The 25,654-nt window shown below is 41.6% G+C and overlaps 1 protein-coding gene and 1 pseudogene across 1 annotated transcript; both read left to right on the forward strand.

Annotated features, from left to right (window-relative positions):
• Positions 1 to 339: 339 nt before the first annotated feature.
• LOC146554866 (sorting nexin-4-like) lies at positions 340 to 10,206 on the forward strand. The gene is made up of 14 exons (XM_085252297.1): positions 340 to 502; positions 1,410 to 1,534; positions 1,710 to 1,848; positions 2,842 to 2,991; positions 3,120 to 3,167; positions 3,272 to 3,327; positions 3,986 to 4,058; positions 4,360 to 4,421; positions 4,957 to 5,022; positions 5,124 to 5,213; positions 7,219 to 7,318; positions 7,918 to 8,063; positions 8,167 to 8,281; positions 8,369 to 10,206. Exons 1-14 carry the CDS (start codon positions 419 to 421, stop codon positions 8,414 to 8,416), a joined length of 1,302 nt encoding a protein of 433 aa, XP_085108423.1. The 5' UTR covers positions 340 to 418; the 3' UTR covers positions 8,417 to 10,206.
• Positions 10,207 to 14,880: 4,674 nt separating this feature from the next.
• Positions 14,881 to 24,143, forward strand: LOC146554867 (E3 SUMO-protein ligase KIAA1586-like; annotated as a pseudogene).
• Positions 24,144 to 25,654: the final 1,511 nt, after the last annotated feature.

The raw sequence follows: 25,654 nt of genomic DNA on the forward strand, positions 1-25,654 counted from the left end.
AGTAGTTTTGTTAATGTTACTAAACATCCAGGAGGTATCCAGGGCTGTTTACAGGACTTTTGAAATGGAGTGGCATAAAGGGCCCAAGAACACTTTTGCAAAGTGTTAATTTAAGGTTTGGTGGTGATGGTGGGAGGGGTCAGTGGCACCCTAGTTCTCACTCCAGACACACCCCTGCTTCTCCCTGAGCACCACTCATGTAGATGAAAACTAGCTTGTAGCTTGGTGTTTCCTTAAAATCGCGATTCGCTGACTGAACACACATTTCGTATTTCCATCAATATGTGACTGTGTAATCTCAGAAAATACCCGTTTTGCTTGGCACGGCTCTAACGACCACGGGACGGGGGAGTTCGAGGATGAAGGGACGTGTTGCGCATGCGCCGTGATCAACATCAACATCACGGAGAGAAAGGTGATGGCGGATGATGGAAGGGAAGAGTCGCTGGGGACTGACGATGATTCAGACCAAACGGGAGCGGATGGCAGCTTGAACAACACTGTGAGACCGTAGCTTCTCTTTATCCCGGTTGACCTGCTCATTTGTTTCGTTTTTATTTGTCATTGCGCGTTATTCAACGCTACATGGCATTTAGCGTTGACCTAAAGCTCAGGGCAGAGGCTCTTTACATACAGTCTAGCACATGCAGGACCATACACGTCAGCATATCACTGTGCTCAGTAATGTTTTTGCGTTTAACTCATTTTGCGGATATTACCATGTTAATTTGGCTATAAAAGCGGATCGCGTGCGTCATATAAACAGCTGTTAGCGTAGGGAGGAGCATGGAGCTGATGGATGATCGAGCTGCGCATGTTTTAGAGACAGCTGAAGGAAAACACAAGGTTGGAGTTGTGCATGTTCCTGGGATGCAGCGCAGTCAGAGTAGTTGTTCACCCTACGAGTCAACAAACACGAATTACTATGTGAGAGTCACGGAGTCTGTTTAAAACGTTTTTGTCTTTCATTTAAGGAACTTAATGGAATCAATTTGTCTACCTGTGTCAGGGATACACTCCGTCATCCATCCATTTTCTTCATTAATTGTCCAATTCAGGGCTGGAGCATAACCCAGCTGGCATAGGTGGGGTGCACGTCATGCATATTCAGAACATGTGACAATATCTGTGTAAAAAATAAAACTCCAGCTCTCACTTCCTCTTTGCTTTTGGTTCCTGCTCCTACCAACTCTTCGTAATTAAATTTACACCAAAAGATTTTAGTGGTATCAACTCATTCATATTTGTCATTGTAAAGAACATCAAGTGTTGAAGGATAAAACACCATACCCGTCTGAGGCTTTGTTGTTTCGCTGACTAATGTTACCTCAGCTTTTCTCACTGACTTCTGTGTTTCTTGGTTTAAGTGTCAGGGCCAAATCATGTGTTCTTTTGTTGTGTCGACTCAGATGGTGGAAGAGGGCTCGACCCTCATGCGCAGGATGGAGATCTGCGTAGCTGAGGCCGAGAAGAGGAGCGGCAAAAATGCAGTGAGCATGCAGGAGACGTTCACTGTGTACCTGATCGAAACAAGGTGAGCACAGCATGCTGTTTGCCTCTTTGGTATGAAAGGAAGTTCTGTGGGTTAAGCTGTGAGGTTTTCACACTGTATATATTTTATCTGTAATTCCTCTTGTGATGTTGCATGAATTGCATCTATTGGCTCAGCAAAAACAGAACAAAATTCTACTGTGGTCCATTCTTTAAAGGCCAATGGATGCAGTCGCTGAAGGCCATAACCCAGCCCCCGACTGCCTGTGGAGGAGGTACAGTGAGTTTGAACTGCTGCGGAACTACCTGATAGTTACCTATCCGTACATTGTGGTACCTCCTCTGCCTGAGAAGAGGGTGAGTCCAGTGTGACTTTAAGTGTCTTTTAAGAAATATATAATCTAATATGACAACACAAGTGTAAGCACTTCCAGTTAACTCTGGCAATTGAAGGCTTAGTCAATATTGAGCTGAAAATCTTTGTCATTACTCATACAATGCATGACACATGATTAATACCATCATAACACTGACATATAATGATTTGTCATGTATTAATCTTTTTATTGCTGAATTTTAAAATGGGTCAAAATGCAACATTAAGTTGTAGAGTAATTTCTTTGTGAAGGATGTGATGTTTCCTCCAGACCGCCTTGGCCCTGCTCATTAATCACTAATGTCACTAATGACTAGCATCCACTTAATAGCACAACCCACACTCCAAAGCAGATTCCACAGTAGGACAGAAAAGCAAACAGTGACGTGGCATCAAAGAGGATTTTTCTAGCGATAACGTTAGCAGTCAAACAAGCTAAGAGTAGCTAGCTAACTGCTACTGAATTAGCACTAGCTGCATTAGTTAGATGTAGCTAGTGCTAATTTATTTAATGAAGCATGTCTCACCAGAATATTTCATTCTTGCTTGTTAATGTTAACTAATGCTAACGTGCTTGACTTGGATGGAATGGTAAATGCACTGATTCTTATACAGCCATTTTCTACTGTCCCGGAGTACTCAAAGCGCTGTATACAACATGCCACATTCACCCAGTCACACCCATTCTCACAAGCACTGACTCTAAACTGAGTGCGGTTTAACCACATTCACACTCTGATGGATGCATCAGAGAGCAACTTGGTTAGTATCTTGCCCAAGACTGGAGGAGCAGGGATTGAACCACGAACCTTTGGATCAGTAGGGGACCTGCTCTACCGCCTGAGCTACAACTTGATTGGAGTGATCCTTTAGATAAGGGGGGTTTCTTTATATATGTAAACAGAAGCCTAGTGTCAAAAACAAATGCATGTGTGAATAGGTCGAGTGAAAATGGTTGGTCTTCATGTATACAGGCAGAGTTTGTGTGGCACAAGCTGTCTGCAGACAACATGGACCCTGACTTTGTGGAGCGACGCAGGGTTGGACTCGAGAACTTTCTTCTTCGTGTGGCTTCTCATCCAGTCCTCTGCAATGACAAGATCCTCTGCTACTTCCTCACTGAGGTACATGGTGCGGCATCTGGGCAAATTCAGCTGATCTTTTATAGATGAACTCCTGAAGTGTAACTGTGTGTGTGTGTGTGTGTGTGTGTGTGTGTGTGTGTGTGTGTGTGTGTGTGTGTGTGTGTCAGGAGCATGGCTGGAAAGAAGCGGTGTACGAGACAGGATTTCAGGCAAAGGTACTGGACATTTGCGAGCATCTGTTGCTGAACTCGTACTAACAGTTGTGCAGATATTCTCAGTGTTCAGTAAGTGTAAATATCTCCTGGAACTCCTTTTGCAGGCTGATTCCAGGCTCAGGGCTCTCAGTGCCACCTTCAGAGTGAGAAATCCAGATAAGTAAGTTGCTGTTTTAATAAGAGACTTATTTTCTTTTTGTAAAAACATTTAATTTAAAGCATCAACACAGAAATAAGACAGACTCTGCCACCACTCAGCCAGAAGCCTAAACTAAATGTCCACAGATACGCAAACTAGTGTGTGTCTGTGGGTGTGCACAGACACACACTAGTTTGGACCTTCCTGCATGTTTAAGCCCAGTCTTTGATGATTTCTGAGATATTTTTAAGTAACCAATAAGGGATTTTCACATACAAAACAATAACATTCATTTTTATGACTAATGCAACGCAAAAATTGTTTCCCATTGCATTGAGCAAAGCACAGTGTCCACTGGCCAGGGAGCGAACGGCAGGGTATGACATACTCTCGCATGAGCAATAGAAATGCAGGATGACAGCAGTGTGCATGTGATGCATGTCAAGACCATGAGCGACTTCAAACCACGACGTAGTGCAGGCCGATCATCAGCTGCAAGATACGTTTTAGGATGTTTGTGCAACCTAGCAGTTCCCACAGTGCACGCCACTTTGTGTGCGGAAGGACCTTTAGGCACTTGGTGGTCATTTGCATCGATGTTGTTCTTCGTAAGGAGCTGATCAAACGAAATAAAAATATGAATCTTGTGTAAATGTGTCTCTCTTCTTTTATCACTCAGATGCTTCATGGAGATGAAGCATTACAGCGATGAGCTGCAGTCTCACACATCTCAGCTGCTCCGAGCACGAGCAGTAAGTCTCACTTTTGCCTGTCTCACACACACACACACACACACACACACACACACACACACACACACACACACACACACACACTGAATCTTTTGCCCCTTGGAAATATCTGAAGCCAGTTCTAAACACAACAGTGACATCTTCATCATCCAGCCTCAGACATGATGAGGTGAACTTGTGATTACAGCTGCTTAAAAATCAATGAGTCACTTATACTGAACTTCAAAAATAACAGTGAAAGTTCGTCCTTAACCTCAGGAACATTAAGGTTAACAAACATCCTTCTGTGTGTCTCTTGTAGAGGGTTGCTGACCGACTGTACGGTGTTTTTAAAGTTCATGGAAACTATGGACGAGTCTTCAGGTTTGACAAGTTTATTATGCGTCTGCAAGGCTGATGTACTGATGTACTGATCGTTAATTTGTTCAAGTTTCATTGCCTAATTTCTCATTCTCTCAGTTGGTTTTAATACAAATCCTGAGTTTTAGCTTCACAAGCTGCACCATCTGTCCTTATATCCTCAAACTGGAGCCAATTTGGGGTTTTAACTAAACAATCTACTGGCAATGTTTACTTGAGTATATGTAGAACGCATGTTCACATTATGTATGTTTTTGTCTTCTTTGTTCCTGTGTGAAGCCGAGTGGCAGAGGCGTTTTTGGATGATAGCGTGGTTTTGTTGCGCTGTCACACATAGTGTGGGCCGGTTTGCAGTGTAGAGATGAATGGCTCTAACGATGTATCTATGAGTAACAGACTCTTCTAACCCTGCTCACGTGCCGTTTTGTGTTAAGTAAAAGGAAAGAAAACGTCATTTTTAAGATGCTGTGTTGTCAGATGTTGCACTGGGTGGCGTACTGTTTATACTTATGTGTGCACATCCATGTCTTCACTGCAGTGAGTGGAGTGCCATTGAAAAAGAGATGGGAGATGGACTGCAAAGTGCGGGTCATCATATGGATGCGTACGTTTCCCTGACATAGATTTACCACATAGTGCTACAGATGTTACCACCAGCTGTGTTTCTGCTGAAGTGAGATCTTGTGTTTTGTCACATGGTTGCAGATATGCTGCTTCAATAGATGACATCCTAGAAGAGGAGGAACACTATGCAGACCAGCTGAAAGAATATCTTTTCTATGCCGAAGCTCTGAGGTAAGACCAAACTGCGACACCGAGCGATTTTCCAGCAGCTGCTCCGTGTTAGCCTGTTTTACCCATTCCAAAGCCAGTTTCAGTATTTGTTAGGAATCATTGTTGGAGTATCCAGTTGTGCACAAGTTGCAATGATTTAGCTGTTGATCTGTAATAAAGTTGAAGAATCTAAGGTGTTCCTTCTTCGTTATTCCGTCTACTTTGTACCAGTACCACAGCTCCACAGCACGATGCTAACACCGCTGCTCTTTACAGCTGCCAGTGTTTTAGGTCTGAAAGCCTCACCTTTGCTCCTCCAAACATCCCTCCTGTCATTGTGGCCAAATAGCTCAGTCTTTGTCTTGTTTAACGAGAGAACATTTCTCCACGAGGCATCTGGCATGTCCACATGGGCAGCGGGACATTTCAGTCAGGTTTGAAGATCTTTGAACTGACAATGTTGGAATAAGCAGTTGTTGAGGAACCTTCCTACTTTCTTAGATTTTTACTCAGTTCCTTGGACTTTAAATGGTAAATGGCCTGTATTTATATAGCGCTTTACTAGTCCCTAAGGACCCCAAAGCGCTTTACACAACCAGTCATCCACCCATTCACACACACAGTCACACACTGGTGATGGCAGCTACTTTCCTATTGTTCTGAAGATCGGTCAATCCAGTGAGTGCTGCCAAAACAATGATATGTTTTATATATATGCTATTCTAACATGTTGATGTGCACGTGTAGAGTTTTAAAATCAGAGTCTTACAGTCTAATAGCCACAGGTTGGAGCTGGGCGATAGAACGATAACGATATGTGTTGCGAAATAACTTTTTCTCGACAGAAAAATTAAACTGTCGCGATAGGCCTCGCCGCTCTTGTCCTCTTAAAAAGAAAAAAGAACAGCCAATCCAAATTAAGTAGCGCAGAGCCGAACCAATCACAGCCGCAGCGTCACGTCAGGTGACTTGTTACGTACAGCACAAGTGCCAAGCCGCACATGTGTATTTGTTTGGGAAGCAGCCAGCCGCCGTACTGCCCGGGTAATGGAGGAAATGAGTGCGCTGACTAGAAAAATCAACCGAGCGTGACCGAAGGTTACCGAAGAGAAAACAGATGATGGTTCCAACGCCGGAGAGATTGTCGAACGGAAAGGCCAGAGAAGCTCCGTAGTGTGGAGATATTTCTGCTATTTCAAGTCTGACAAAAACAGAGTAGCTGCACTGTAAATGTGCCGAAAGCAAGTCTGGAAATACAATAAACTGGTGCAGCTCAGTCTCTGACTGGAAGCGCTGATTCGTCATTTGGCTTTTGTCAGACTGAAGTAACTGTTACAACTGTTTGAAAAGCTCAGCTATACAACAAGGAGAGATCGAGAATTTCCTTTTAGTTCTCAGTTTATTTGACATTGACAAAAGTTAGTCAGTTTTGTCTGTTCTTCTGTAAAACAAACTAAGATTTATTTTTAGAATTAATACTTTGTTTCTAAGTGGAATTGACAGTTTAGTCTGTTTCGTTTGTTCTATTTTGAAACTTAAACGCTTTAGCGGCTGCCTTTTGTGTAGTTTGCAATATTTGCCTTTATTTATCTGAAAAAGTCTCGTGTTCCTTAAGTACATCTACCCTGTTGAACTTATTATGGGAAATAAATATTTAAATCAAAACAAGCTGCTGATTATTTCACATTTTACTTGTGAGCAACGGCACATTTAAATCTTACAAATATAGTTATTTGGCTTATATCGTGATAGATATCGTTATCGCCTGAAATGAAAAAAAACATATATCGCCCAGCTCTACCGCAGGTAAAAAGGCTCTCCTCTGTGGGCCAATGAGCCTTTTACTGCGTAGGCTGTGGTGATGGATTCTCCATGATGCTGAAGAGCATCTCAGAGTCAGATGTAGCATGTGTCACATATGTCTATGTATCTCTCCTCTTTTTCGTTCCTCTACAATGCCAAAGGCTCCTGTTTGAACATGCAGCATGTAGTTCATGATGCATTCTTGTGTATTTCGCTCTGGCAGGGCAGTGTGCAGGAAACATGAGCTGACCCAGTTTGAGCTGGAGATGGCCTCGCAGGATCTCATCTCGAAGAAGCAGCAGCGTGAAGAGCTGGCTACAGGGGTACACTGCTCATGTTCTACATGTATTCCTTTTCCTTGCCTGTTAACACTTACACACGGCTACATAGGAAACATATATGGAATCCTTCACATTGCAGATGTGTGATTTACCTATCTGTGAATTAAAGGCAGAACAAGATGGTGAGCTTTTGGGACTGTGTTATGTCTTTAACTTTTGGACCAAGCGCAGAGCTTGGAAACTTCAGGTTTATCGCTGAGTTTGTATACCTGGGTAAATCCAAGCAGACCAGTCTGAAGCTGTGGACTCCCAGTAGGTTCCCAGTTTGCTGAACCATAATTTCCCCAGTAGAGGACAGAGCCAAAGCTTTGTCACTGTGCTTTGAGCATCCATCTCTGCTTTTTACACATTCATTCTGATAGAAACTTGTCATTCCAAGTAACTGAACACCCATCAGCTGCAGGATAAGACGTGCTTATAGGAAACTGCATGCCAGAAACCTGATCCATGAAAATACTGATGCTCTTCAGTTGCACTTGAGCAAAGATTAAAATGTTAAAGATTCCGAGTTTGAGGAGGATCTAGTTTTAGGAGACACCTGCAATTTTCAGTGTTGTCCCTTCTCCCCTTCACCTCCTCAGATCGTGCGGACATTCTCCTTCAAAGGCATGACCAACAAGCTTTTTGGACAAGAAGCACCTGAGCAGAGGGAGGCCAGGCTGAAGCTGCTGGAGGATCTGATAGCAGAGGGTGAAGAGACTGTCAAGGAGAAAACGATTGAGCGCGCGTGAGTGTTGAAAGCTGCCTGGTGTGGGAAGGTTTTGGGTAAAAGCAGTTGGAAATGTTTCGAGATCGACGCGGATTTAAAGATGATATATCTTTGACTGCAGAGAGCACGTGGAAAAGGCCTGGGTGGATATCCAGCGCTTCAAGGAGCAGAAAGACAAAGACCTACGGGAAGCTCTCATCAACTACGCTGTCATGCAGATCAGCATGTGCAAGAAGGTACGTCGCACATCAGCTAGCTAAGGTTGAAAGGAAAACTGGCACTCAAGTTTACTGGATGATTTTGTTTCTGCTCCCTAACTGCAGGGAATCCAGGTTTGGAGCAATGCCAAGGAATGTTTCCTCAAGATGTGAGGCTGAGGAAATATCCCGAAGATTTTCTCCCTCTAGGATGATTCTGGGAAAATGACGCCAGGAGGCGGTGGATCATTCAAAGACCTGAACACTGGAGTGTAATATTCCCAGACTTAACTGAGACGTTTTTTCTAACTTTAAACTGGTGCTTTGCTTCTTTCAGTTTTTAAAGCTGGATAACTGCTGATGGGATGGGTGAGTATGCTTTGGGGCAGATAAAGTCATGTTTGGCAAAGAAATGTAAGAATACGTGGTGTTTAGATCCACACATAAACCTTGGTGGAATCTCAGGCACCTTTGTTTTATCCACTTTATGAGTTCAAATTCTGCATTGGACCATCCCATAGGTTTGATTTATGTTGAAACCTGTCAACTGAACCAAAGTGCAGTTTGTTTCATTTTTGTGAAAGTAAAGTAGGCATAAACATAGTGAAACGATAAAGTAACTTCACCTGATAACTGATGATTCCAAACCTTCCCCTGGATTTTGTGCCTTTTGAAGCATTTTTAATGTTTGTGTGACACAGACTGAGGTTGGATGAGTGAAATACAAGAATATTATTGATGTGCTTTTAATCACTAACGAGCAGCTGTGTCTTTATGTAGCGCTTTTGCAGTTCATGATTGCAGCCTGCTAACTAAGCTTGCTACTCGTAGTTGCAGCATTCCTCGCATTCCAGTCTCTCTTTTTTCTCCGTTTTTCTACATGGAAGCAGAAAAACATCAAAATCAGTTGATTTTATCTACAGTCTTTGGTTACAACATGAATAAATGTTTACAGGGATGTGTATTTTGCCATGTGGAATAATAAAACTACAGCTCACACTGCTAAAGTTGCCTTTCCATCATGGTGTCAGACATTTCTGTCGTATATCTCTCATTATATCTCAGTGGGGACCAGTGCTACCAGGCAACAGTGTGTCATGTTTTTTCTTGGTCTGAACCAACTGAACTACACGTGTGAAGGGAGCTGACTGGTCAGAATATTGAGGTTATATAAAGCACATGTATTGGACTAATGAAGCCAGAGTCCATGTTGTACTGTACAAATACAAAATGTTAATATTAAAACAACCAAAGTCACATTACGTTTTCTCTTGCTCTGTCTGTAAAAGGAAGAGGCTACAGGATGTTGAAGTAGCAACAACACATACGTGCTTAACAATTTATTAGACCACCACCCAATGTGAGGTGTGTGCCACAGCTAACGGGTAGATTAACGACTAATTACCGAAATCCTTTTTAGATTTCTGCTATGGTTAACGCACACGTATGCACAAGCTCTTTAACTGAAACAATCGTTTTAATGCTGATGTATCATTTTTGTTTTTTTCCATGAATTTTTAAACTAATATTTTTTTTTCAAAAAAACAACCAAAAAATGTTAAATACTAAAATTGTCAACAAATTTTTTGACAATGCAAAATTGCAGTTATTCACTTTTGTTCCTTAACAGACAAAAATGTTTTATTGTTTGAATTGATGCTTAATACATTTGTACGTTCCTGCGCTGGCTCAAATTTATGACAGGTCTAATAAATGTGTTGAGCTCTGTATGATATCCCTCTGGGATCAATAAAGTCTCTCTGATTCTGATCTAACGATATCTTTGACTGAAACTCTCTGAAGGTTTTGTCTTCGATATTCGGTGTATAATTTAAACAACATGTGATTTGTTGGAAATGCTTGCCAGCACTAAAAGCTTTGTGAGTGCGATGTTTCCTTTTGAAGCTGAGTGAAGGTGTAGCCCCTGTTTGGTCTGTTTGAATAAAAAGGGTTGACACTGCAAACTGTATCTTTGTTCATTTTGATGGTTTAAATCATTTTTGGTGATGGTGCTGGTGACTGTGAGCAGAACTGTTTTGTCATCGGCATCATATCAAAGCCAATTTACCAGCACAGTTCCACTTCCTGTGAATCCCATTGTACAAAATTCCCAGTTGTACAATTGGCTGCAATGCAAACAGCTAAAACAATAATTTGCCCTTGTATATAGGCTAAGAGTTGACATTTGATATTAGTTTTTCACAAATACACTATCAAAAATACACGAGGACTGAAAACAATACTTTTGTCCTACAATGCCTGTAATGTGTTTTTGTTTGTTTATGTTTTTACAAATAATCATAGAACATAAAACACTAACATTTAGCTAATGCATGCAGACTGTTCAGTTGAGATGCCTTTCACCTGGGCACATAAACCACGTAGAATTGTAAAGGCACAGTTACAGAAACCCACCTCAGAGGGCGGATTAGGCCTCCCAGTTTTCAGGAATGTTATTGGGCTTGCAATGCCAGAACGTGGGTTTTCTGGAATAATGCTTCAGCTGTTCCTGCGGTTCAGAAGGGATGCGGTCCTTCCTGGCCTTTTATAGAGGCGCACATACCTGAATCCATTTTTAGTACATCGCTTGATGCTATTCTGTTTTCTAAACCTACCGTACCTACCAAACTTCAGAGTAAAGATTTTGTCCTTGGTCACTCAGTCAGGATCTTAAAGCAAGTTAGGGATGCTCTGTGCCTTCCAGACCTATCATTTTTTTACCCCCGTAACTTAAAACCTTTCTCTTTCACTTGGCTTGATGGACCCCGTGTATAAGCATTGGTCAGATTTAGGTCTTCACACTATTAAGCACGTCTACATCGACAATTGTTTGCTTCATTTGCTCAGCAGCAATCAAATTTATGCTCCCCTCTGCTCATTTATTTCAACACTTACAAATCAGGAACTTATCAGGAATTTTGTTAAACAGTCTTTCTCCCATCTGGATCAGCCCCCTGCTCATAGTGACTTTTATTATCATTATTATTACCTAATCAGCCAGTTTACTACACGTTGTACACTTACAGCACCACAGCAGAGATGCTTGGTTAAGGACATGGAAGCAGAGGTATTGGACGCTTGATGGGCCAATGAAATGCCAGATTACAACTTATATTATATGTTAAATATGTTTAACATATATAACCTGATTTATGGCTTAAGAGTAAAGCTAGATAGTATAATTGCAGTGCTAGGCTGCTCCCTAACCTCATTGGCAGTTCTGCAGCACTATATACATATGAACAGTATTAACAGAGAGAAATTAAATAAAATGTACAAATATACAAACTGGTGTTAAAAAAAAAGTAAATATGTAATAAATAGTGTTATGTATATACAGTTGGGTTATTGCACATAGAATATGGTATTGCACAGTGGTGGTTCATAGAGGGAAATGTGTTATCGGTGCATGTGTGAGTTCAGGGTGGTTATAGCCTTTGGGAAGAAACTTCTTGCGTCTGTGGGTTTTTGTGCTGATGCACCTGTAGTGCTGTAGAAACTCTTCTGGACTCTGTGGACTCTCTGTTGCCCTGTCTAACGAACACAGAAGATCTTCTTCAGACTCTTGCATTTCTCCTGTACTTTTGATTTGGACTGACTAAGCTGTGTGGGGTTTGTTTGGTTGTTGTTTTTTTCTTTCCTTTGTCTTGTGTGATTTGATGTAATTTTGAACTTAAGGTCTTATAAATAAACTTAAACATTCACTGTTCAATCCTTTGATATCCATGAATTTGAAACACTTCTTGAGGCTATTACATCAAAGTGTGAATGCTTACACTGGGAACATTAAAGCAAAACTTTTCTGTCTTTTTTAAGGATGTTTCAAAACCAATATTTGCAGAAATAATGCAATTTGTTGTTGTTATTATTATTATTGGAGCTATTACAAATTATTAAACTGCTGCTGAAGCAGTTTTCATTGAATAAAAACTGAGCTGAGAGTGCTCCACCTGTCCACCCGGAGTCTGCTTCTGTCTTGGTGACACAGGTCTGTCAGTTTGGTTTAGGGATTTGATTCTGGCTTTGGGTGAGAGGGGGCCTGCTTTCAAATTCCATAGGAGACCATGTGGTCCTTAGTTAACTCTATGAAAATTTATGCAGTCCTTGTTTAGTTAGCAATTGATCCAGGTCTCATCAGTGTTTTACCTATGTTACCGGCAGCTGCTGTTCACTGATCACCTTATTTAGGGTCAAATGTGAGAAGAAGTTTCCAAAATACAAGAAAAAAATAATTCAAACAAATGAATTCTCAGTTAAAAGCTCTGTTACATCCAGTTTGGTGAGCAATATAGTGTTCTGATTCTTACAGTCCTACCTGAGAAGAAATGACCTGCTCTCATTATACAGAGTGAACAAATAAAAGAAACAATGAGACCTCTCATCCAAGAGGCTTCTTCAGTTCTAAAAGCAAAGGGCTGCTTTTTTAACACTAACAGGAGTTATCCCTTAAAGAAGTCCCATCATTTTTCTGTACAATGACCTGACAACTAAGAACAGACAGCATCTACTATCTTTTAGGAACTACTGGGATTTGAGCCCAGGACCTCCTGCTTACTATATTGCTTTCTAGGCTGGCACTTTAACCAACTTACAGCACTTTACAGGAAGGGCCAGAGTCGTCTCTATTTTTTGAGGCGACTGAGGTCCTTCAACATCTGCCAGAAAATGCTGAGGATTTTCTATGAGTCTGTGGTGGCCAGTGCGATCCTCTATGCTGTTGCATGCTGGGGGAGCAGGCTGAGGGTCGCAGATGCCAACAGACTTAATAAACTGATCCGTAAGGCCAGCAATGTTGTGGGGATGGAGCTGGACTCCCTCAAGGTGGTGTCGGAGAGGCGGATGCTGTCCAAGATAAAGACAATGTTGGATAACACCTCCCACCCACTCCATGACATGCTGGTCAGTCACAGGAGCTCGTTCAGTGAGAGACTGAGATTACCGAAAAGCACCACTGAACGACACAGGAAATCATTCCTGCCTGTGGCCATCTCCCTGTACAACGCATCCACTTAACACACTGTTTGCTGCTACAACTACACATGTTTCTTTTCCAAATATTTATTTATAAGTGACTTATGTATGTATGTATGTATATATATGTATATATTGTACTATTCTTAGTTAGTGTATTGTCTGTCTTGTCTTAATGTTGGTTTAAAATGGAGCACTGTAACAAAAAATAATTTCCCCCAGGGATCAATAAAGTATTCTGATTCTGATTCTGATTCTGATTCTGATTAGCCACAGTGCAACCTAACCTCCCACAAAGATACGTAGCTAATCAACACTGAGAAATCAGGTATGTAAAAGCTCTGCGCTACAACCAGATCATCAGGATAACAGTCTGGTGAGGAGTAGTGGTGGAGACCAGGAGTGCATGCCAAAAGTACCTATGATCTCCAATTCCTAACCTCTTTGAAAAGTTGGTAGGGCATTTGTTAAGGACGTAAGAAAAGGGAAGAGACATTCAGTGAGCTAACTTTAATCTGAGTTTAGTTAATCTAGAGTTTAGCTCCTAAATGAGGTTTTCTGTTGCTCTCCTCGGTGTCGGTTCTCAAGCTTTTTGTGAACCCTTTGGGAAAAAAACATCTGACTACATCGACTCAAGCTGCTTTAAAGTAATTGACAGAAAGATATCAGCAAAAGCTAATGAAACACAGAGAAGGAAACAATTTTATTATTAGAAGAAAGCTTTTAAATGAGCTAATTGTAGAGTTTCTGTTTTTTTATTAGTCTGTTACTAAGCGCTAATTAGCAGCTCTGTGTTGCATTCCCCCCTCTGTCCATTCCCCCACAGCTCAGGTGGGGGAATGGACAGATTCCCCCACCTGAGCTGTAGATCTCTGCAGCTCGTCCAGAGTCACCATGGGCCTCTTGGCTGCATTTCTGATCAGCGATCTCCTTGTTCAGCCTGTGAGTTTAGGTGGACGGCCTTGTCTTGGTAGGTTTACAGTTGTGCCATACTCCTTCCATTTCTGAATGATGGCTTGAACAGTGCTCCGTGGGATGTTCAAGGCTTGGGAAATCTTTTTGTAGCCTAAGCCTGCTTTAAATTTCTCAGTAACTTTATCCCTGACCTGTCTGCTGTGTTCTTTGGACTTAATGGTGTTGTTGCTCCCAATATTCTCTTAGACAACCTCTGAGGCGTCACAGAGCAGCTGTATTTGTACTGACATTAGATCACACACAGGTGCACTCTATGTAGTCATTAGCACTCATCAGGCAACGTCTATGGGCAACTGACTGCACTCAGACCAAAGGGGGCTGAATAATTATGCACACCCCACTTTTCAGTTATTTATTTGTAACAAATGTTTGGAGTCATGTATGATTTTTGTTCCACTTCTCACATGTGCACCACTTTGTGTTGGTCTTTCACGTGGAATTCCAATAAAACTGATTCATGTTTGTGGCTGTAATGTGACAAAATGTGGAAAAGTTCAAGGGGGCCAAATACTTTTGCAAGTCTCTGTATTGTGTTGTTGTGGTCTTCATAAATAGTAGTACAGAAAAGCTTCAGCTTACCTGTTGGTTGTCCTTCACCTCTCTGTCGCCCCCTCTTTCATGTACAGCCTCTACGCTGCTGTATCCATGTTCGAACCTGCCTCACTCCTCACCTCACTGCCATAATAACTGTCATGCTGTATGCCCTGAAGTCCAGTGAAGGCGTCATGGTAGAAATTATTGCTGTAGCGCTTGTGTTTGAAATATTCCCAGTTAAAACGAGTATTTTAATTTCCCACCTCCTATTTTATTGTTTTCAGAAACAGCTTGAGGAGGACAAGACGTTTGTTCTGCTGGACGGTGATGACGATGACGACAACAATGAGGAAAAAAATACAGAGGATTTTTTGGAAGATGACAAAGAGACAGATATCCATGATGTGGCTGGGTAAGGCTCACATACATGCACACACGTAGTTCATCTTCTTCCAAGTACTCACACCAAAACCCCCAATGTGTGTAATAAACATTAAAAACCCTTTCCTTAAAATAAATGTTTTCCTGCTAGGTGTTGTGCCTGTAGTATTTTATTAATACTTTACTTTTTCAAAGGATATGTTGATAATGCTCTGACAAAAATATCTTAGTTTAACACACTTGTTCTTTTGTGATATGGAAGTGATATGGTGGTTCATTGGTCTTTTCATAACAAGAGGTTTGTGACCTTAACCCCCTCTAGAGACCTTTTTTGGTGTTTCCTCTAACCTCAGAATACCTGCTACTGACCAAGGCAATAATGGACAGCAGGAATAGTTTACTATTTGGCCTCGAGGACTGGCATTACAGTGTCCCTTTTTAGGGGTCAAACCTTGTTGGTTCCGCCATAATGTCAGGGTCAGTCGTTGAACCTGTTATGTCTGTATGTCTGGCAGCCCCACCCAGTAAGCTGTAGTTTTGATGCTTTTTTTTGGGGGGGGGGGCGGTATTCTCTCTTTCTTTTCTCCCCAGTTTCCCCATGAGGATGTTTGCAGGGGAGTGTTTGGAGCCATGGGTTTTGTCAAGCTCAGCACAAAGTGTGCAACGAGAATCCCACCGAGGACAACCACCAGGGTAATACAGGATACCAGCATGCTGAATTAGGCAGTGCATTGTCTGCACTGTATCAAAACTACCCCGGGTCGAAAAAGTTTCTAAACAGAGATAGAAAGTTACATATAGATTTTATGTCCTGGAACATTATACCCACTTTGAACTGAAATATTAGGGTGACCATATTTGACAGTATTTTGTCTCTATCCGCCACTGTAGAAATTTTAACAACCTCCGTCCGATTTCCAATCTACCCTTCATTTCTAAGATACTCGAAAAAGTGGCTGCAGCTCAACTTCATGTACACCTGGTTAATAATAACATCTACGAGAGATTTCAATCTGGTTTTCGCTCATGTCACAGTACAGAAACTGCTCTACTTAAAGTCACTAACGATCTTCTAATCGGAGCTGACTCTGGTCTTCTCACCATTCTCGTCCTTTTAGATCTGAGCTCAGCCTTCAACACCATTTCTCACTCTGTCCTTCTAAGCAGACTTTCCTCTCTCGGCATCTCTGACACACCCCTCGCCTGGTTTCAATCATATCTCCTCGACCGTTCCCAGTTTATTCAACTAAGATCATTCTGCTCTCGTCTATTCCCCGTCACCTCTGGTGTACCTCAAGGCTCAGTTTTAGGCCCTCTTCTCTTGATAATATACATCCTCCCTCTAGGTACCATTTTCCGCAAATTTGATCTTCAGTTTCACTGTTTTGCTGATGACACCCAGTTATATCTCTCTTGCAAACCTGATTCCTCCCTCCCACCTTCTTCCCTTACAGAATGTCTATCCGAGTTAAAATCCTGGTTTACCTCTAATTTTCTAAAGCTCAATGAGGATAAAACTGAGATCCTCCTTATTGGCACCAAATCCAACCTTTTGAAGGCGAACCTTTTCTCACTCACCATCGATAACTCCACAGTTTTCCCTTCTCCTCAGGTTAAGAGCCTTGGTGTCATCCTAGACAGTTCGCTTTCCTATAAATCTCACATCAATAACCTCACCCGTTCTGCCTACTTCCATCTACGTAACATTAACAGATTGCTTCCTTCTCTTTCCACCCAGTCTACGTCCATTCTTGTCCACAGTCTTGTTACCTCCCGTATTGACTGCTGCAATTCTCTTCTGCATGGTCTCCCCCAAAAATCCCTCCATAAGCTTCAACTGGTTCAGAACTCTGCTGCTGGCTCCCAGTGAAGTTCCGGATAATATTCAAACTTCTTCTGCTCACCTTCAAGGCCCTTCATAACCTCGCTCCTCTCTACCTTTCTGACCTGTTAACCACCACCTGTTCTGCCCGTTCACTTCGATCTTCTTCTTCTATCCAGCTTGCTGTACCTTCCTTCCACCTCACCACCATGGGAAGCAGAGCTTTCAGCTGCTCTGCTCCCAGGCTGTGGAGCTCTCTGCCCTCAGAAATAAGAAATATTGGTTCTCCCCCAGTTTAAATCCCAACTCAAAACTCATCTGTTCAAATCTGCATACTCACTGTGAATCCACTGTTTGTTAATTTTGTCTTGTGCTTTTGTTTTATTGTTCTTATTCTGCCATTGTTTTACTAAGTGTTTTATCCTATTGTAAAGTGTCCTTGGGTGACTTGAAAGGCGCTCATAAATAAAATGTATTATTATTATTATTAAATTCATCTCATGTAAACAACAATTGGCGCACAGCGTGACGTGAAAAAAGGCACACACCTTTGACGTTGCGTGACGAACTCTGTATTCCTCGTCCAAACGTAAACACAAAAGCTGAGTTTTAAAAAATCTCTATTTTCAGTGATTCGAAACGCTGTTTATGTGTGGACGAAAGGCCTAAACACATAGAAACAGCCTCGTTTTCATAAATACCCGTGTAGGTGTGGACGTAGCGTAAAAGAGTTAGTAGTGTATTTTATTACTACCTGTAATTTATTGCAGTTTACTTTTATTTGTTTAATTGTTTACTAAATGTTTGACTCTGAACCGAAGCCTGAATTTTATTTAAGGTACCAACTATTCAGGCAGTAAACAGCTAATATGAGAACCCAGTGTGTTAAATATCAGTACCAGTGGTATTACAGTTAGCTAACCAAAACTTAACAAACATCAGCTAGCGTATTTACAGCAGCCGTGTCAAAAAGTTCCCTTGTAGCCGGGCAAAGTAATGCTAACGTTAACTTTAATCATACCTGCTGAATAACTTCAATGTCAGGCTGTGACAGAATCTGTTCCAGCTTTTCTGTCATCTCGACCCCTCAGCTACCACCTTTGAGATGACGGTTTTGTGATGATAACGTTACTGTTAGTTAACGTTGCCTCGTACACTAAACGAGTTGCCTCCACTTAGTGTGTCTTCTTCCGAAGTATGCGACAGCTGCCAAATATATCAGCAGATTCTCTCCTGGTAGTTTTGAAAAGATCTGCTCGAGCTTGAGCCCTCAGCACTACCACCTTTCAGATAACCGTTTAACCTATAGTCTGCGACACCTGCCAAATATGTCAACAGAGTCTCACTGGGTAGTTTATAAAAGTTAGCTACCGAATTTGCCTGAGAGGAAAATCAGTTTTAAATAGTGGGGACCAAAAATAAAGACTAAAAGATTCAAGCATCGAAACTCGGTCCGGTCTGCCAACGCTCCAACTGCCAGCAGATTTCAGGGTTTTTTACATCCCCCACTTTGCCATGCCTGATGTGCCACCTCCTTCAGCCACTGAGCAAGTCTTTTCATGATGTTGTGTTGACTGTTTTTCTACAAACAAGTAAAATATAATGCCTGCAAACTGTAGTTGTGTACTGTCTATGGAGAAAAGTGTCAAAAATATGTGGAACCAAAGATCCACACATCCAGATACCACATTGGTCTTTGCTGTTCACTGACAGGTGAACTGACTGTGTTCATTTTAAGCAGTTTGATTGGTTAGAAATGTTAGACACATATTTATACTTGTTTAAATGCATTGTGTTATGCAAAAACCTTTATCTTATGTTGTTACCTACAACAGTAGTTCTGTATTCTTGAATGTTTTAATTCAAGATTTTAATGTTTTGTACAACATTTGTTTTTTCACTACATTCTGTAAAAAGTGAGTGTCAAATGTGAAAAGTGGTTCGCATCACTGCATTAACCGGGTCCCTTTGACTGTACTGGAGGCTGTAATTCACATAGTCAGTGGCATGTTGCCATGAATATGATCTGAAACCAGCAACTGAGCCCATAAACCCATCACTCTCTTTCCTGTACTTTCTCAAATAAAGTTGGCATTAGAAGCATGTATTTTGTTTAGTTATAACTATGAAGGCTGGTGTAATTATACAGAGTACTGCTACTGCAAGTCAAAATAAAAAAATCTAAGGTTCATTGAGATGTGCGAACTTGTAGTACTTTTTTATGTTGAGACTTAAAGTTTCCATTATTATTATTATGTAGTATAAAATTTAGGATGTCATGACAAATACGTTAAACCACATAATTTATGGAAATATGCTATAATTTAATGACCAATACATTAATTGTCTTTAGTGTATAGAGATGGTCGCATTTGGACTTTGATCGATTATTATGTGCAGTTGAACTGACTGAAATTTTGTATGTATGCATAACTTAAATACATACTTTTAAATATGTCACTGGCAGGACGGCTCTTTCAGGGTATCATCATAAGTTGAAAGAGATTTCCAGTGATGGTCCATCTCTCTAACAACAATCTTCTTTTCCTCCTCGAGTCTTCTTACTGCCATGATGATATCGAATGCCTTTCTCTTTGCTCTAAGGCTGACAGACTGAAATGCATTTAGAGCAAAGTTAGAGATCAGTTCGCAAAGAACGTCTGAAGTCGTAAGTGATTTTAGGTTGACAGCTGAAGCTTGTGCTTCACGTGTGCTTGTTGTTGCTGCTTAGAAGAAATGAGATAGTTGCACTTAACATAAAGTCATTGTGCAATCAGCATCACATTTTTGAACCTGTTTTTGCTCAACTCTTCTGCCCGCTCCTTTACATCACAGTCATCCAGTTGACTGTCAGTCACTGCCAACTGAAGCTGGCTTAGAACAGCTTTTGTGGCCCACATTAAAAAGTTGGGATTAAAAAACAAAGCATTAAAGACATGTTTACTCCAAATATTTAGAACACAGAGGAGTAATCATCTAAAAATACAATACCAATATCATGACCTTCTGATATTGGTGGGTCAGGGAGGTGGCCAGGTTGTCTAACGTTTGTTGGTTCCAGTGCATGGCCATAAGAGTTAGCATGTCTGTCCTGCAAACAAAGGAAACGTAATGTTACCATTTTCTCTCATCATAGTTAGACACTTCAAATCTAGTGCAGGATTTGGCCTTCTCGCATGCTTTGGACTAATGTTTTGTGGTAATTGCAATCTTTGACAGAACGACACTGCTCCACCTCCTCCCCTAGTGTCAAACCAGCCCCATCCTGATATGCTCCACTCCATTTCACCTGGATATAAGCACACACACACACACACACACACACACACACACACACACACACAGAGAGAGAGAGAGAGAGAGACCAATAGAGAGGCAGAAACAGAGAGACGAACAAATAAGGGCAGCAGTAAGTACATATTTAAAAAAGACTGACGTGGTTCTTAAAAGTGCCTTTGGGAGTTTTTGAAAAAGCAGATTTGGGAAGCACTAATAGGCTGATTGATGAAGAACTGTTGGGAACATTTTTTTTGTTTTTGATGCAAGTTACCCAAAGTCATGCGCCCAGGTTCTCTAGCATCTATCCCAGGAATACATGAATCCCAGGACATGAACCAAATATGATCAAATGAATGAGGGCTCATTTAGCTCTGATGGAAGCGTGAAATGTTGCTCACAAAGGTGTATGAAATGATCTGAAAGGGAGATTCCCTCCTTCTTCCTCCGAGGGGCGTGGGCTGAGGGCGTGAACCCGCAATGAGGTTCAGCGAGAAAAAGAACGAGAGAGAGAGAGAAAGGCAGAAACAGCTGATCAGCGCCCTGCTGACCCTCCTGGCTGTGACATTTTAAACCAAACGTTAATTGTAATATAACCCTTGTGATGGGTTCAAGTTTCGACCCAATTTTTGGTAACCTCAGCTTGGTCAATTTAACACAATTTCTGGACAGTTATCGTAACTCAGTGTGCTGGGTCAAACCAGTAACCAAACCCTGTTCAGTTGAAAAAACCCAACGTTGGCTCGGTCCATATTTGACCCAGCATTTTTTGTGTGGCATATTTGAACTAGGACGCTCTCAACCAGTTGTTTGTGCAGTAATTTAAAGATTTTTTAAAATTACTTTTCATGTTTTTTTGGCTGAATTTGTGCCTAAAAAGGATCAGATTATAATAGTTGGTGATTTTAATATTCATGTCTGTTGCCCTGATGGTCTGCTTGCTCAAGAGTTTTTAAATGTATTCAGTCATTTTACCTTTAAAGTCCGTTGAAGGCCCTACACACCAGCAGGAGCACACTCTGGTTTATCTGTTTTATATTTGGAAATTGGGGATTCAGTGTTCTCTCATCACAAACCTGTTTCTCTTGTGCATGAGTTTAAAGCTTGTGCTCCACTCCGCCGCTGCTCTCTTCTCCTCCACTTTTATAAAGAAAATCTTTACCGACCCTGAGATTACTTATTGGGCCCACCCCAGATGAGCTGCTTTTGCAGTTCCAGGAAACCTGTACTCAGACCCTGAACACTGTGAACCCATTAAAAACCAGGCGCCCAAAACGTGTTCCACAGCCCTGGTTAAATGAATCCACCCGAGCAGTCAGGCGTCAGTGTAGGAGAGCAGAGTGGAAGTGGGAGAAAGACAATTTGCAGGTTTCTTTTGAAATATTAAAAGAATGTTGGAAATTAGATCAGAATACAGTGAAAATGAGAGAAACAGATGTTTTTCTCAGATCATTGTGTTAAATTGTCATAATCCCCGACTATCAGCTCTACTCTAAACAACCCTGAAAGCCTCTGCTGACACATGTCATCAGTTCCTTTCTTTCTTTGTGAACAAGGTCGAGTCTGTCAGGTCAGCAATAGTTCTTCCTACAAATGACCCATCAGTGTTTATTCCATGACTGTAAACATGTTTCCATTTGTCACTTCAGTCTTTACTCTGAAATACAGGAAATGACATCATGGCTCAAAATCTTTGTCGTTCAAACAATTCTTTATTTAACAGTTTTTTAACTTTATTTAAGAACTTTATTTAATAAAATACATTCAATAAAAACAGAAAGAACAGGAAACTGATTTTTCATCCAACCACTGAACACAAACACTGCAGAAGAACAATTTATAAAGATTAACATGGAACTACAGGAACATTTTGATTCATTGCCTCATTAGAACGTTAAGGAGAGCCCATCTCTGTGGAGCCTGATCTCCAGGGTTTTAAGTTGGACTCTGACGCCAGAAGAGGATGTTTCTCTCTCTTCAGATTCGCTGTTGTCCTGTGATGGGAACGATTTCAGCGCTGCGTGATCGCGCTGATGTTTGCACAGAGCAGATAATGAAGTGAATGTTTTGGCACATTGGTAACAGTGAAACAGTTTATTAGTAACGTGGAATCGTTTGTGTGCAGAGTATGAACTGAGATTCCTGAAGCTCTTGTCACACTGCTCACAGCTGTAGTTTCCTTCCATGTGTGCACGTTCATGCTTGCTACGACTACCTGAACATGAGAAGCTTTTCTCACAGTGTCTGCACTTGTATGGTTTCTCTCCTGTGTGGACTCGTTTGTGTGTTTTAAGGTTACTTGCCGTGTTGAAGGATGACCCACACTGATCACAGAGGTGCTTTTTGACCCCACTGTGAATCAGTTCATGTCGTTTTAAGCAGTGCTTTAAGTGGGCCGGTACGCGCCGGTACTCAGTACCGCCACTTCTAAATATAGCTCTTGAGAGTACCGCCACCTCTCCATGCGCCCAGAACGTGCTTTTAGCGTACCGGTACTCTCATTTGCACATCTGTTATAATCGTTTGGCTGCGCTGCCGCTTTACAGAGCGCCCTTCACAAGCACGCTTCCTAATTCGTCCCACCGAGAGCAGAGACTACATTACCCATACACCAATGTGTTTTACAAGTGAAAAGCGCATGCGTCGCTTTTGCCGTTGTCATGTCAACAACTCAACGTGGTCCGGAGAGGGTGTGTAAAACGCGCAAACAGCTGCTCGGTTAAAATACAAAAACAATGAACACTTAATATGCTCTCCTGGCATCAGACTCTGAGTAGTAAAAGAACAAGGTCAGAATCAGAGGACTCGCTGGCTGACACCCCACCAAGCCAGAATGATATCGCTGCAGGTCAGACGCAAGCTAATGAAAGCTGCACTAGTGCCGCAGCCGCGGACGACGGCACTTTTTGCGACGACGAGGACGAGAATGACACCATTTCTACCGACGACAACAGCCGCGTTAGCGAGCATGAGTGGCCAGAATGTTGGTCCCAAGCACAAGTCCCGTATTTCTCCACAAATTACAAGTGGCTGATCAGCAGAAATCAAAAGTTGGGTTGTAGTGTGTGTAGTCAAGTTTGTGCTCGCGTGGATATGCAGCAAGGGCAGAGAGTGTCGCAGGAGTGGAGTGGGTGCTTAATCTCGTCTTTTGGAAGGGACAAGGCTGCACAACAAAACTCACTACGAAAGAAAATAAAAGAGCACAGAGACTCAATTTATCACAAGAAAGCAGTTGAAATAAAAGAGAAGGCAACACAAAATACAATGCAAAAACACACTGAAGATATGAGAAAGGCTGACTACGCTTCAACTTGCAATGTGTTTAGAACAGCTTATAAGATTGGCAAGCATGGGCGTGCCTTTACAGACATGCCAATAGATGTCCAGTTGCAAGTTTTAAATGGTGTCAAGATGGGCAGAGTTTTGCACTCTAATAACTCATGTGCAAATATACTGGATCACATTGCAGCTGAAATGAAAAAGAAGGTAGTCAATGACATAGTGATGAATGAAAGAAAATTGTGTGTGCTCATTGATGAATCCATTACAATAAGTGGAAAGTCTGTGCTTGTCGTGTGCCTGCGGTCAGCTATTTCCAGTGAAAATCCAGACACAATATTTTTTGAACTGATTGAGCTGCAGGGGACCACAGCAAAGGACATCACTGAAGCACTGTTAGGATGTCTTCATAATAATGGCTTTGACCCTCACTACCTACAGGAACATTTGTTGGCATTTGCTTGTGATGGAGCCTCAGTGATGCTTGGGAGGAAAGCAGGAGTTGCTGCGCAGCTTTGTTCCAAATTCCCTTACCTGTTTGTCTGGCATTGTTCCAATCAATTCAATTCAATTCAATTTTATTTATATAGCGCCAAATCACAACAAAAGTCGCCTCAAGGCGACTCAATCACAGACTGGAACTGGCAGTTTGTGATGTTTTGAAGGAGGTAGGAGGAATCAACCACTTTAAAATATTCTTAGATCAGCTTTACTCCCTCTACCATGCATCACCAAAAAACCAAAGGGAGTTAACTGAGAGTGCTCACAATGTTGGACAACGTCTCCTTGTGATAGGCCGTGTTTTATCAGTGCGTTGGGTTGCTTCAAGTGAGAGAACAGTGAAAGCAGTATGGGAGAACTACCAAGCTCTGCAGGTACACTTTACAAGTGCTGCTGCTGATAGCAGCAGGGACTCAAGAGAGAGAGCAAAATACAAAGGACTCAATGATGTTCTCACTACTGTTTCTTTTGTGGTCAATCTTGGCATCATGTATGACGCTCTCACAGAACTCAGTGACCTCTCAAGAATGCTCCAGAGACGGGACATGACTTTGGATCAAGCCGACAGGCAGCTGGACCGACAAATCCGGGTGTTTGAGTCAATGGTATCCACACCTGGTCCCTACACACAAACTGCCATTGAAGCTGAAAGGGAGAAAATCTTCAGAAATGTATGCCTGCATGAAAATCAGAGGGTTATAAAAATCAACCATGGCCAATTTTTCCATAGCCTGGCTGAAAATGTTAAGTGCAGGATGACTCCAACAACTTCCTCGCATGTCAGTAAAACCTCATCTGAAAAGACAGATAGTCACCTCCTCTCAGACATCAAGGTCCTCCAGTCTGACTCCTGGCCTGCATCTCTAGATATTCAATATGGGGATGCAGCGGTCAGACGTTTATGTCAGAGATTCAGAGTTGGGGAGAGGGAAAGTGTCCTAGGATTTAGGGAGTATAAAGACCTTAAAGCTTCCAAGACACCAGCAGCCCTGAAGCCGCTTCTTACAGCTGTCCACACCATTGCAGTATCAACAAGTGAATGCGAGCGAGCTTTCAGCTCAATGAATGATACTTTGACAGATAAAAGAAACTCTCTCGACATCAAAAGGCTTTCAAATATGATTTTCCTGAAATGCAACAGACCACCCTTGGATCAGTTTAACGCACAAACATATGTGCAGACATGGCTGGCACTAGGGAGGAGAAGTGCAGCATCCACAAACTGCAAAGCCCAAAGTGAAAGGAAAGTGGAGCCCAAAACGTGCTGGAGCCTTTTCTAGGTAAAATGATTTGTACAGTATTTCTCATTTTTCATTTGGTGTACTGTGATTGTATTTTGCTGAATCTGCTTTTGTATATTTTTCAGGGGTAAAGAAATGAACCATCTTCAAGACTCAAGATTATGTTCTACTGTTCTATGGTTATTATGTTTGGGTTGCTTCAAGTGAGAGAACAGTGAAAGTAGTATGGGAGAACTACCAAGCTCTTCAGGTACACTTTACAAGTGCTGCTCCTGATATCAGCAGGGACTCAAGAGAGAGCAAAATACAAATTAGTTTATAATTTATTTTATGTACATTTTGTTAAAAAAATTTTCAATACCTTTTTGCACATTTTATTTATGTTCAGTAGCTCTTTCTAGCTCAAGCAAATCCACAAACTAATAAAATGAT

This window comes from Mchenga conophoros, linkage group LG17 (assembly GCF_057382185.1).
Source record: "Mchenga conophoros isolate Kocher_MC1m ecotype Shallow Benthic linkage group LG17, M_conophoros_male_GT1.1, whole genome shotgun sequence".
Classification (NCBI taxonomy): Eukaryota; Metazoa; Chordata; class Actinopteri; order Cichliformes; family Cichlidae; genus Mchenga; species Mchenga conophoros.

What these genes read in the sequence shown, in the direction of transcription:
- LOC146554866 (XM_085252297.1), top strand. Translation starts at nt 419, where the DNA reads ATGGCGGATGATGGAAGGGAAGAGTCGCTGGGGACTGACGATGATTCA. An exon ending in GTGTACCTGATCGAAACAAG is followed by an intron (nt 1,535 to 1,709) that starts GTGAGCACAGCA and finishes CATTCTTTAAAG; the next exon opens with GCCAATGGATGCAGTCGCTG. An exon ending in AACTATGGACGAGTCTTCAG is followed by an intron (nt 4,422 to 4,956) that starts GTTTGACAAGTT and finishes TCTTCACTGCAG; the next exon opens with TGAGTGGAGTGCCATTGAAA.